Source organism: Hemiscyllium ocellatum, chromosome 20 (genome assembly GCF_020745735.1).
Source record: "Hemiscyllium ocellatum isolate sHemOce1 chromosome 20, sHemOce1.pat.X.cur, whole genome shotgun sequence".
In the NCBI taxonomy this organism is placed as follows: Eukaryota; Metazoa; Chordata; class Chondrichthyes; order Orectolobiformes; family Hemiscylliidae; genus Hemiscyllium; species Hemiscyllium ocellatum.
Genome location: NC_083420.1, coordinates 37,837,209 through 37,851,018, shown reverse-complemented (window position 1 = coordinate 37,851,018; position 13,810 = coordinate 37,837,209). Strand labels below are relative to the sequence as shown.

The 13,810-nt window shown below is 43.0% G+C and overlaps 1 protein-coding gene across 6 annotated transcripts in view; it reads right to left on the bottom strand.

Annotated features, from left to right (window-relative positions):
* Positions 1 to 12,082, bottom strand: part of LOC132825461 (rho GTPase-activating protein 17-like) — a 119,921-nt gene extending 107,839 nt beyond the window's left edge. For 3 of the 6 annotated variants that reach the window (XM_060840759.1, XM_060840758.1, XM_060840761.1), the window contains exon 1: positions 11,746 to 12,059. In XM_060840759.1, the coding sequence (XP_060696742.1) occupies positions 11,746 to 11,798 (53 nt within the window). In that variant the 5' untranslated portion in view covers positions 11,799 to 12,059. Of the gene's footprint in view, positions 1 to 11,745 lie in introns of all 6 variants that reach the window. The other 3 variants (XM_060840763.1, XM_060840760.1, XM_060840762.1) reach the window with 3 other exon arrangements.
* Positions 12,083 to 13,810: the final 1,728 nt, after the last annotated feature.

Sequence of the window (13,810 nt, the reverse complement as noted above, 5' to 3'; positions counted from 1 at the left end):
ATCCAAACAGGAATCTAAGATAATTTGGGAACATTCGAACAGATTGCCTTCTCCTGTCTCTTTCAGCAAGGCAAATTACTTCAGCTAAATGACATTTCTTGTTTGCTTATTTTTGCAAATTTCATATTGACACATTAGACAGCAAGGGATCTAACTCAGAACTTTACTCAAACAAATAATAGCAAAAAGTGATACTCGGATTTAATTACTAGCCATTAAGGAAAAATTGCCCCAATGATTATGAAAAGAAAACAAAGATTTATTTTTTGGGAGGCTCAATGCAATAAAGTAGGTGTCTCTGTGAAACTTATCAATTTTAAAATGGGAATCAGTTGCCCAAATGCACATAAAACATTTAAAAAGGAAATTATCACATTGCAACGTCTCAAAGTATTTCACACAAAGAATCTGATTTGCAGCAATAGGCAGGCCGGATAGTGGTCAAACATCACACGTGAAAGAATAAATTCTCGAACTGCATCTAATGAGAAAACCCTTTACCTTCAACAGTACAGCATTCCTGCAATACTTTCTTGGAACATCAACCTAAATCAGTGCTTCCCAATCTTTGTTCAAAATATGACACCATTTTCAGGCTGGAAAATTGCTCCAACCCCTCAGTGAGATCGGAGGGAGCAGGGTTGGGTAGAATTTGAGAGGCAAGGGGTCTGTTCCAGGTGAAGCACAGTTTTTCTAACTCAGTCAGAACTCCCAAGACAACCATCGCTGCCTCAGAATTCAAAACTCTGATAGGGATCCAGCCCTGACTCAGATTACGTGCTCAAGTGAAATGATTGATCTAGAGTGCTCTTACTTCTCACAGTGCTATCAAGTCTACCAAGAGGCCACATCATCTTATGGACAAAATTGGCCCACCTGAAATTTCAGCAGTTCCTTCGCCCTCAAGCAAACTAATTTCTTGCAAGGAATATAGGTACAAGAGGAAAATGGAACTGTCCAAGCAACATATTAAACAGGTTACATTTCTGACTGATGTTCCAGGCAGGGTGTGCACCTTCCTGTTGGGGGATGGCATAAAGAAAACAAATTAGATGCTGTCACATATTGTAAACTTTTAACGTACATCAAAATAGTAATATTAAACATTTCAATCAGCAACCAGAACCAAAAAAGGTAGTCAATTCCCTCTATAACCCTGAACCTTCATCTGGTTCATAAGCTCAGTGTTCCTTTGTGGACAAAGCATCAGTTGCCCAAGGGATCAAGATCAACAACTTGTTTATGAAGCACCTTTATCATAGTAAAACATCCCAAACACTCGAGTGTCAACTAGCAAGTTGTGGTTCATAGAAGGAGATATTAAGATAGGAAAGCAAAAAGCTGGCCAAAGCAGCATGTAATGCATGCATTAAAAGGAGGAGCAGTTTACAGAGGGAATTGCAAAGCTTGGGGCCTAGGTGGTTGAAAATGCAACTGTCAATAGTATAATCAAAATCAGGGAATGCACAAGATGCCAGACATATATGAGAAATCTGACAGAATTGTAGTGCAGAAGGTGGTTACTGCGTCAGGGAGAGGTAAGACAACAGAGAGATATGAAAACAACGGTGAAATCTTTTTAAACAGCAGCTACACTGAAACAAGAAGCCAGTGTAAGTGAGCTCGAGCAGGGGTGGTGGTGAATTAAATGGTATAGTTTGGGATACGGTTAGGACAGGAACAGACGCCAGTCAGTTGGCTCAAGCCAGTTACTCATGAGAGCATGGCTAATCTGCAACCTAACTCCAAATACTCATTTTTACCCCCCCCCCCAAATACCTTTGCTGAACAAAATTAGTCACAGATGATACAGCACTAACTGCTGTAACTTCTGGTCTGTTTCAAAATGTGTGAAATAATTTAACTTTAGGTCACAAAAAAATATTATTTTTTCCCTTTTTTACTTTTCTTACCATCAAGACTGGGAACCAATGCATTAGCATTAATCATCACACAGACCTCAACATTTCAACGTCAATTCAACTCATGTGTGTATTGTAATATAGGGTGAAATCCACACAAATAGGAGAATCAGACTTTGCCGAAGAAAAAGCACTACGAAGGGAGGGTGGCTCAAGTTGGGAAAACTTCAAAGAACAGAATTCAGGAATGTAGAAAATGCAAAGATTTTCCATCTGTAATATGGAACAATATTCTAAATTGACTCCTGAAAGTTCTGGCTCTAATTTTTAGATTATTAGAGTCTTAGGTCCCAAATCAACATAAAACTTGTAATTTACTCCATCCCATTCCCCTAAATATCTGTGTAATCTGTCAAACAAACATAGACGTAGTAGCAGTAGGCTATTCAGCCCTTCAACCCTGCTCTATCACGCAATATGATCATGGCAAACCTTCCAACACAGTATCCTGTTCCTGCTCTCTCTCCATTCCCTTTCATCATTTTAGTCCTAAGACCTACATGTAACTCAATCATAAAAACATGAAAATATTCTGGCCTCAAATGTTTTCTGTGGCAAAGAATACTGCAGGTTCACCATTCTCTGGGTAAAGAAACTGCTCACCTCAGTCCTAAATGACCCATCCCACATCCTTAGACTGATCTCTTGTTCTGTTTTTTTTCAATTTAACTCTTGGAATTTAGATATCACTCTGATAAATCTACACTGAACTCATCATATAAGGCCGAAACATCTTTCTTAAGGTGGTGTCGACGTATTTTTCCTGAAAATCAGATTTGAATTTTATGGAGAAGGAAGAAGTTCACCAACACTCTCCTCTCTAGAAATCAAATCAGAGCTAATAAAGTCATAAATTTAAGTTTCACGTGACAGCAGGGTTAAAATCAGCAAAAGAGCCACAAATGTACGCAAGGATAAACACTTATATAGACAATGACCAGGGAAATTCCGAAATGCCTGTCTTGTGAGTACAGCTTTCAGATTCATACTCATCCTTCAATGTACAGATGTAAAGAACATCGAGGAGAGATTCAACATAGATTTACAATTTTATGACAGGATTAAGAAAGGCACAGGAGGAAAAGCTGACTCTGTGAGGTGATGGTGGAAGTTCAAGGGAATACAGCTTTAAGGTCGGAGGCAAAAAATACAGCGTAAATGAGAGGTAGAACCCTTTGACCCAGGAAATGGTAATGACTCTGGACTCACGGCCTTTAGAAGAGACAATTACTTCAAAGGAAATTCAATGAACATTTAAAAGAATTAAAAGTCTACTTTTGATTTGATTTATTGTTGTCAATGTATCAAGGTACAGTGAAAAGTGTTGTTTTCTACAGACAGATCGTAGCATATAAAGTATCAGGTTGCAGAACAGAGTGCAGAATACAATGTTACAGCTACAGAAAACATAGTCATAGAGATGTACATCATGGAAACAGACCCTTCGGTCCAACCTGTCCATGCCGATCAGATATCCCAACGCAATCTTGTCCCACCTGCCAGCACCTGGCTCATATCCCTCCAAACCCTTTCTATTCATATACCCATCCAAATGCCTCTTAAATGTTGCAATGGTACCAGCCTCCACCACATTCTCTGGGAGATCATTCCATACACGTACCACCCTCTGTGTGAAAATGTTGCCCCTTAGGTCTCTTTTATATCTTTCCCCTCTCACCCTAAACCTATGCATTCTAGTTCTGGACTCCCCGATCCCAGGGAAAAGACTTTGTCTATTTATCCTATCCATGTCCCTCATAATTTTGTAAACCTCTATAAGGTCACCCCTCAGCCTCTGACACTTCAGGAAAACAGACCCAGCCTGTTCAGCCTCTCCCTGTAGCTCAGATCCTCCAACCCTGGCAACATCCTTATAAATCTTTTCTGAACCCTTTCAAGTTTCACAACATCTTTCCGATAGGAAGAGGACCAGAATTGCACGAAATATTCCAACAGTGGCCTGACCAATGTCCTGTCCAGCTGCAACATGACATTCCAACTCCTGTACTCAATACTCTGACCAATAAAGGAAAGCATACCAAACGCCTTCTTCACTATCCTATCTACCTGTGACTCCATTTTCAAGGAGCTACAAACCTGCATTCCAAGATCTCTTTGTTCAGCAACACTCCCTAGGACCTTACCATTAAGTGTATAAGTCCTACTAAGATTTGCTTTCCCAAAATGTAGCACCTCGCATTTATCGGAATTAAACTTCATCTGCCCATTGGCCCATCTGGTCCAGATCCTGTTGTAATCTGAGGTAACCCTCTTCACTATCCACTACACCTCCAATTTTGGTGTCATCTGCAAACTTACTAACTGTACCTCTTATGCTCGCAAACAAATCATTTATGTAAATGACAAAAGGTAGAAGGCCCAGCACCGATCCTTGTGGCACTCCACTGGTCACAGGCCTCTAGTGTGAAAAACAACCCTCCACCACCACCCTCTGTCTTCTACCTTTGAGCCAGTTCTGTAACCAAATGGCTAGTTCTCCGTGTATTCCATGAGATCTAACCTTGCTAATCAGTCTCCCATGGGGAACCTTGTCGAGCAGCTTACTGAAGTCCATATAGATCACATCTACTGCTCTGCCCTCATCAATCCTCTTTGTTACTTCTTCAAAAAATTCAATCAAGTTTATGAGACATGATTTCCCACGCACAAAGCCATGTTGACTATTCTGAATCAGTCCTTGCCTTTCCAAATACATGTACATCCTGTCCCTCAGGATTCCCTGCAACAACTTGCCCACCACTGAGGTCAGATTCACTGGTCTATAGTTCCCTGGCTTGTCTTTACTGCCCTTCTTAAACAGTGGCACCACGTTTGCCAACCTCCAGTCTTCCGGCACCTCACCTGTGACTATCGATGATACAAATATCTCAGCAAGAGGCCCAGCAATCACTTCCCTAGCTTCCCATAGAGCTCTTGGGTACACCTGATCAGGTCCTGGGGATTCATCCACTTTTACGTGTTTCAAGACATCCAGCACTTCCTCCTCTGTAATCTGGAAATTTTGCAAGATGTCACCATCTATTTCCCTACAGTCTATATCTTCCATATCCTTTCCACAGTAAATACTGACGCAAAATATTCATTTAGTAGCTCTCCCATTTTCTGTGGCTCCACACAAAGGCCGCCTTGCTGATCTCTGAGGGGCCCTATTCTCTCCCTAGTTACCCTTTTTACATACAGAGAGAAAGATCAATAATAACAATTGAGAGGTCTGTTCAAAAGTCTGATAACAGTGGGGAAGAAGTGGTTCTTGAATCTGTTTGGACATGTATTTAAACTTTTGTCTTCTGCCCAATGGAAGATGGTGAAAGAAAGTATAACTGGAATGGGAGGGGGTTTGTGATTATGTTGGTTGCTTTCCTGAGGCAGCAGGAGATATGGATGGAAGGCTGGTTTATGTGATGGACTGAGGAATGCGATTGATTAAATAGCTCTCCAGAAAGCCTACATTGACTTGATGGAGCAAATGCCCCCCTTCTGGGTCATAGTTATGCAATGTTTCACTGTTGCTGAATGGGTATGCAGCAGAGTGCCCAAGAATTAACCCATCTCAGCCTCTCAGACAAAAAGTGGTTTTACATACATTTCAGAAATGTAGAAATATTTGCTTTGATTACACGTGACAACTTATGATCATTACATACATTTTGCATTTAACTGCCACACCTATAAAATTTACATTGTTCAGTCGTTAAGTGAGATCATGCACTGATGAGCAGATAGTAATCCAGTCCATTTATCTTCAGCAGAGTGAAATAAATTATTTAAAATGTGGTGTACAATGTCATGCTGATGGTAGAGCCAGCACTCCATAAACACTGTCAAGTGCCATAATTTCTAAACTAATAAAAGATTGTCAGTAAACCAAGATATGAATGGTTTGTCATCTTTGAACTAGCGGAGCAACAGAAAAAAAAACAAAATCTGATCAAATATTCTGGGGCAATTTAGAATGCTTTTGTACAAGTGTACTGACAGTGCAATAGCATATTACAATTTAATCTATGTCATGACTTTCTTCCCTACTGATCTAACTAAAAGATAAGGGCAGTAACACAAAGCTGAAAATCTGGCCAATCCCACTTTATGCTGTGCTTGCTGACTGGAAACATAAAAGAGGTGACGCAAATGAATTGACATGCTGGGCCTGGGAATTTAACAAATGTCAATTTGTAATTCCAGTGACTCTTACTGGCAAATGTGTATGAATATCAAAATTAAGGCAACATCAGATCTAGCTGTATATGTTCATGTGGTTGAAGAGTCCAATACAAAAATACTCATTGCCTCCACTCAAATAGGGAAAACTGACGATGGTAGCCCATGCCATTTGTTAGATGTGAAGTTGTTACCTCAATAAAAGCAATACTTCCTGGACAGAAAGTACAGCAGACTTGCAAATAAGACACTAAGATCATAAGACATAGGTGTAGAAGTAAAGGCCTGCGAGTGGAAGTTAGGCCATTCTGCCCCTCGAGTCCAGTCTGCATACTGCGACTAAGAATGGAGTCAAACCTTTGAAAGTTGCAGAACGCACAGCAAATGTGAGAGAAAATAAAGAAATAAAGATTCAAAGAAATAGTTCTAACAATTGGTCCACTGGACCAGGTGAACAATGACATTGCTTTACGGACAAACTGCCAGAGACATTCTTGCGATCTTGACTTTTGATCTCCCAGATGATATTCTTCTGCCCATAATCTGTGTTGAACCATCTTTTTTCTGTTTGCATCATGAATGTGCTTGTATGCATTCTGAGTTTGAAAGGGTGACAGTTTATGTTGCATGAGGACAAATTAGTAACTTTATCAAAAAGAAAGGATTAAATATATTATTTTCTGTTTATAACAAACTGGTGCAAATTGTTTTTGTCCAGTGTGGTAGTCAGGCACCTTGGCCATCTTGTGGTCCAATTGAGATTAGACACATTGTAATGGCCGTGAAACACCAAGATACATTATCAGCATACTTTTCTCAGTTAAGGTGTCACAGAGGGAAGACATTGATGAAGATGCTTGGGCCCAGGGCACTACTCTGAGGAATTCCCATTACAATGTCTTAGAACTGAGGTCATTATCCTCAACAACCCATAACCATCTCCCTTTGTGCTAAGTATGACTCCAACCAAATAAGAGTTTCCTCAAATCTCATTCATCTTAACATTTTTTTAAAGAGTTCTTTGCTACCACACTGTGTTAAATGCTGCCTTGACATCAAGAGCAATGACTCTTGCCTCACCTTTTGCGTTCAACCATTTGGCCACGTTTGGATCAAGGGTGTAAACAGGTCAGGAACTGAGTGACTCAGACATAGTCCAAACCAACTATCAAGTAGCAAGTCATATCTGAGTAAGTGCTACATGACAGTGTTGTCAAAAACATCGTCCATCACGTTGCTGATGATCATGAGTAGACTGATAGAATAGACTTCCCCCACCTCACCCTAGTTCCAAACTTCCAGCTCAGCACTGTCCCCATGACTTGTCCGGACTTGTCCTATCTGCCTATCTCCTTTTCCACCTATCCACTCGACCCTATCCTCCCTGACCTATCACCTTCATCTCCTCCCCCACACACCTATTGTACTCTATGCTAATTTCTCCCCACCCCCACCCTCCTCTAGCTTATCTCTCCACGCTTCAGGCTCTCTGCCTTTATTCCTGATGAAGGGCTTTTGCCCGAAACGTCGATTTCACTGCTCCTTGGATGCTGCCTGAACTGCTGTGCTCTTCCAGCACCACTAACCCAGAATCTGGTTTCCAGCATCTGCAGTCATTGTTTTTACCTCCCTGATAAGAGTAGAAATGTCTGGATTGGAATTGTCCTGCTCATGAGCAAGACATTCTTGGATAAGTTTTGCACATTGTCAGGTAAATGTCAGTATTATGTTCTTTTGGCATCAATAACAAATTAAGATCCTCATGTGAAAGAAGCACCTTTAACCACAGTAAAAATTTAAAGATGTGATTTCCAATAGTGGTATGGCACACTAGACTCCAACACTCGGAAAGCCTCAAGCCAGCAAACATCATGTGCTCTCTCTCCATGGACACTTAGACACAAACGTAACCACAGAAGAGAGACAGGCAGTCAGATTAAACTACTTTCCCAACAGTCTGCTACCTGGATCTATTGATAACAGCAACAGGAACTATCCTAAGGAAAAGGCCTTTGATCTGCCTTCCCCAGTTAGCATTAGGTAGCCAACGATTCAGGAGCATGAGGGTAAATGCTGCTCAAAATTGAAAAGCAGCTGCTTGATTCCATAATTGCTGCTGTTCTCAAACAGTTTGACCGGGGTGAGACTAGTCCTAGAATGCAAAACTGCAGCAGTACTGTTAGGAAGTCATCAGGGCCCATAGTCTTTGTAGAAACCAGCACCTTCAGTCCCTTGTTATCTTGTGGAGAGTTGAAAGAAACTGAATACTGGTATCTGAGCTGCTGGAACTGAGAAGGAAGCAGAATCATATTCAATGCCTCCAGCTGAAGATGGCAGCAATATATCAGCCTTGGCTTGTGCAATGATATATTGGGTTCTTCTTTCACTGAAATAATTAACCAGTGAAGGAAGCTCCACAAATATCTCAATTTTCATTACCATTCACAACTGTATGGAGCAAGACTGAAATCTTTCAGCTGAGTCATCAGGTGTATAGTCTCTTAGTTCTGTCGATCGTACGTTGCTGAGAAGTAGGGATAGGCAATTTTGTAATTCAATTCTGCGAGACGATCACTGTTGTTACAATTTGCATATTCTTGTATACTCTCTGACTACCTTTGTCCCTCTTGCTAGTCAAGAATATATCTACTTTTGCTTTAAAAATATTCATGGACCTCACTAGAGAAGATAATTCCAAACGCTCATGACCCTCAAAGAGAAGATTTCTCCTTATCTCGGTCTTAAACAGAAGACCATTTAATGTTAAAGGTCCCACATCTCTATTTAAATAATCTTACAGAGACAAGTTTGCGTGTGGAATGAACTTCCAGAGCAAGTGGTTCAGTTACAACACTTCACAGACATTTAGATAAGTACATGAGTAAGAAATGTTTGGAGGGATATGGGCCAATGCAGGCAGCTGGGACTAGTTTTGTTTGGGATTATGGTCGGCATGGACTGGTGAGACCGAATGGCCTGTTTCCGTGCTGTATGACTCTACAATATGCTGCTGTTCTCTTCTTTCTGCCATTGTGGACAAGTTCATAGTTGCCTAAATTACACTCCATCTGTCATTTTTCCCCAACTTATTTAATTTGTATATATCCCTTTGCAGACTCCTTACGTCCTCATCACAGCTTACAATCCTGCCTTTATGTCATCAGCAAATGTAGCGGTTATATATTTGGACCCTTCACTTAAGTCAGAGATAAATTGTCAATAGCTGAGGGCCCTGCACCATTCCCTATTGCACTCCACTTGTCATACCTTGCCACAATGAAAATCATCCACACATTCCTACTGTTTCCTTTTACTGAACCAATCTTTCAACAATGCTAACATGTTTTCCCCTATCATATGATTTCTTATTATGCAAGGTAGTCTTTGATGTGGGACCTTCTTGAATACTTTCTGGAAATCTAAGTCTTGTACATCCACAGGTTCCCCTTTATCTACACTGCTGGTTATTTTCTTGAAGAATATTAAAGAAGTTAGTCAAACATGACTTCCCTTTTACAAAAATCATACTGATTTTTCCAGAATGAATTGGGAGTTTAAGTTGCTTGTTATAAGCTTTTTACTAACTGTTCCCAACATTTTCCCTAACTGGCCTACATACTCCGGCTTTCTGTCTTCATCCTTTCTTCCCGTTTGCTATTTTCAAACCTGCTGAGACCTCAAGTGGGTGCTTTGGTCTCATTGTAACCAAGACTCAACCAGGTACATTGCAGAAAGGCAGACCTTAATAGGTTATTCAAGACACAGATGAAATACCAGTCCATCCATCTATCTATGGAACAAATATGCAGTCAGATTAAGGTTGCTAGAGCCTGCTATTTAGTACATTTCATCTCCCTTAAAGCAGCCACCGTTAAAGTGTATAGCTATGTTGCTACTAATTGTCACAATCTTCCTGACAAAATAATGACAGTCAACACAAGACCTTGCCTCAAGTTACCAAGCCAACACACAACCCACAGTTATAATTGAAACAAATTCCCTGAGGGAAACAAGAGACTTAAAATTGCAAAATTGGCACAGAAGCCCATGCTACAGTTAGCAGATCTGCTCTCATGGATTTGTTTCCTCCACAGACATTTCATGCTAACTAAATACTGCTGTAAACAAGTTCTCAGCAACAATACAATTTAAGATTTCAATAAAACATATCAAATTGGATCCAATATAATCTCATGTTTATGACACTGAAGACATTTGAATGTCAGCCTCAACTTTTCAGATTTTTAACAATACGTAGGTCCGACACAACTGGGTTATTTCTCCCTCCAATAGCATGAACATATCATAACGAGTGATGATTCAATTGACAAGAGTCAACTGTTCAATACGCACTTTAAGTGTACATATTCACAACGTTTACTGCCTTTTTCTGGACGCTGATTAAATATGGCGAAATTCGCACAATTTTTATTAACAAAAAACAAAGTTACACTTTCACTTCAATTTTAATTTTTCAGTTTTGCAAACTGCGAAGTAACAGACGTAATGTAGCGTACCATAGAAGTGGCAATGTGCTGCACTCCATCGCGAATAGGAATGAAATAAGCACTGTTCGAAAAATTGTGGTACTGGAAATTGCTGATTACAAAAAAAAAATCACAAGGCAAATCAAGATGAGGGGGAAACCGGAGCTAAAAAGGTGGTCAGGCAACCAGATTACTATTTTGACAAACAGGAAGCATCTGATCTGGCTGGGTCGCTGCAAGGAATCAGAGAGCAGACCTAGACAGAGCAGGAACCTGGACCGGAGAGAGGTTGGCTGCTAAAAAGGTTTACTGTCCTGTTGTGGATCCCTTCTTCCATTCAGGATTTAGTCAGCGCTGTAATGGACGCCCTGTATGTTGATTCCAAAGTCCTGTCATTTCAATATCGGAGGATCGAAAGTACATATCCAACCATATCGCTCACAAAGTGCACCGCAACACGTGAATTATTGTACTTAAACCCAGTTTCCGCGGTCACTTCCTCAACACTGTTTAGGGACGTTCCAAACTCGGAGTTGACCAAACTTTGCGCTCGCACAGCGTCTGATTGGCTCTGGGTAACGTTTTAACGAGCAGGCATATCACCTCAAAGCAAGAGCGGAGTTACACCAGTGGCCAACCATCTACTTTACTTAAATATCTGATTTGCATTGCAAGTCGCCGACACTGTAATAACCACCCAGCACTTGATCGGCCGTTACCAGACTGCTTTACATAAAACCACAGCACAATCTGTCACGCTGAGAAAACAGCAAAACTGACAACCCCGCGAGTTGTGCTGAGGCCATTCTTTGGCCCCAGGCCGGAGGGGAGAACTTTGTGAGTTCTTCAGAGAGGATTGAAACTTGATGCACCGAAACTATCTTGGTGCAAGCGGCCTGGATACAACTTGCACCAGGAGCGCGTGGTGGTGGTTGGGGGGTGGGGTGGGGTGGGGGGGGGGGGGTTGTTGTTGTTTTAAAATCACTGGAACAAGCCAGTCTGGAAAGTTACAAGCAGTGACTCCCACGAGTTCCCCGATGAGTTGCAGACTCGATCGCTCCGACACCACACCCACCCAACTCTGCCTCCCTCGCCCCAATGAACTAATGCAATGACTGCACCCCCCCACCCCGGGAGTTCCCGGTGACCGCGCTTACCTTCCCACAGTCTGGTTGGCGAGCTGCCGCATCCGATTAAACTGTTTCTTCATGGTTTCTCCCGGGCCGGCCGGCCGGCTGCTTGGAAGTTTCGCCTTGGAAGGGGCAGAGTTTTCACAGCGAGCGTCTCCAGGCCCCCGGGCACATCCTGGGGCTGTCCGTGTGCGGACACTCGGGCCTCCGCCCCGGCAGCTCTGCCGCTCTCTCCTCTCCCGGTTAAACCCTCTCTCCACCCCCCCTCCCTCACACACAGTCCGCGCTGGGATGCTCCACACTCGCCCGCTCACAACAAGGTTGCACCGCCAACCGTCTGAGGGCCAGCCGGAAGTACCTCTACCTCCCACTTCCGTTACTAGGGGAGGGGAGGGGGCGGGAGGCTAAACAACAACAAAAGCAGCAGCTGGAGGGTGGGGGTGAGGCAGTGTGACTCCTGCAGAGGAGGGTGGGGGGTGAGGCAGTGTGACTCCTGCAGAGGAGGGTGGGGGGTGAGGCAGTGTGACTCCTGCAGAGGAGGGTGGGGGTGAGGCAGTGTGACTCCTGCAGTTCAAAGCTCCCAACTCCACATTTGTCTCACTAAAGACTCAAGAGACCACCCTTATTTCTGAAAACTTTCAGAAGAGTATGGAGAGGGCTGTGTGTAAATGCATTTTCGTTTTCATTTTTTAATAATACGAAACAAAAGTCAAACTGTACTAGTGAAAATCAGTGCACTCTAAATGTAAAAGTGAAAGTCCAAAAGAGTAAGCTACGAGCTGTCTGTGTTCCATGCTGCTCTATATTCCACAAGCTGAGTTTAACCTCAGCTGCACTTCCCTGACTGAACAGACACTGCATTTGTTCGAGTTTTTGATTTTCTATCAATCTTAGGGCTGTTTGAGGACCCTTTCTTTCCCAAGAAGAAAGTGGGTGGCACAGTGGTTAGCACTTTTGCCTCACAGTGCCAGAGACCTGGGTTCAATTCCCACCTCAGGTGACAGACTGTGTGGAGTTTGCACATTCTCCCCATGTCTGTGTGGGGTTCCTCTGCGTGCTCTGGTTTCCACCCACAGTCCAAAAATGTGCAGGTTAGGTGAACTGCCCATGCTAAATTGCCCATAGTGTTAGGCAAAGGGGTAAATATAGGAGAATGGGTCTGGGTGGGTTTTGCTTCGGCGGGTCGGTGTGGACTTGTTGGGCCGAAGGGCCTGTTTCCACACTATGTAATCTAATCTAATCTAAGATCTCACTGTGTTTACTACTGTACCAGAAACAACCACCCCCATGTATTCAGCTACTGCCCAAAGGCAAATTCTTTATATCACTTCATCATTAAGACTAAAAAAATTTGGAACTGAAAATGTGTTGCTGGTTAAAGCGCAGCAGGTCAGGCAGCATCCAAGGAACAGGAACTTCAACGTTTCGGGCAAAAGCCCTTCATCAGGAATGAGGAGAGGGTGCCAGGCAGGCTAAGATAAAAGGTAGGGAGGAGGGACTTGGGGGAGGGGTGATGGAGATGTGATAGGTGGAAGGAGGTCAAGGTGAGGGTGATAGGCCGGAGTGGGGTGGGGGCGGAGAGGTCAGGAAGAAAATTGCAGGTTAGGAGGGCGGTGCTGAGTTTGAGGGAATCGACTGAGACAAGGTGGGGGAAGGGGAAATGAGGAAACTGGAGAAATCTGAGTTCATCCCTTGTGGTTGGAGGGTTCCCAGGCAGAAGATGAGGCGCTCTTCCTCCAACCGTTGTGTTGTTATGTTCTGGTGATGGAGGAGTCCAAGGACCTGCATGTCCTTGGTGGAGTGGGAGGGGGAGTTAAAGTGTTGAGCCACGGGGTGGTTGGGTTGGTTGGTCTGGGCGTCCCAGAGGTGTTCCCAGAAGCGTTCCGCAAGTAGGTGGCCCGTCTCCCCAATATAGAGGAGGCCACATCGGGTGCAGCGGATGCAATAGATGATGTGTGTGGAGGTGCAGGTGAATTTGTGGCGGATATGGAAGGATCCCTTGGGGCCTTGGAGAGAGGTAAGGGAGGAGGTGTGGGCGCAAGTTTTGCATTTCCTGCGGTTGCAGGGGAAGGTGCCGGGAGTGGAGGTTGGG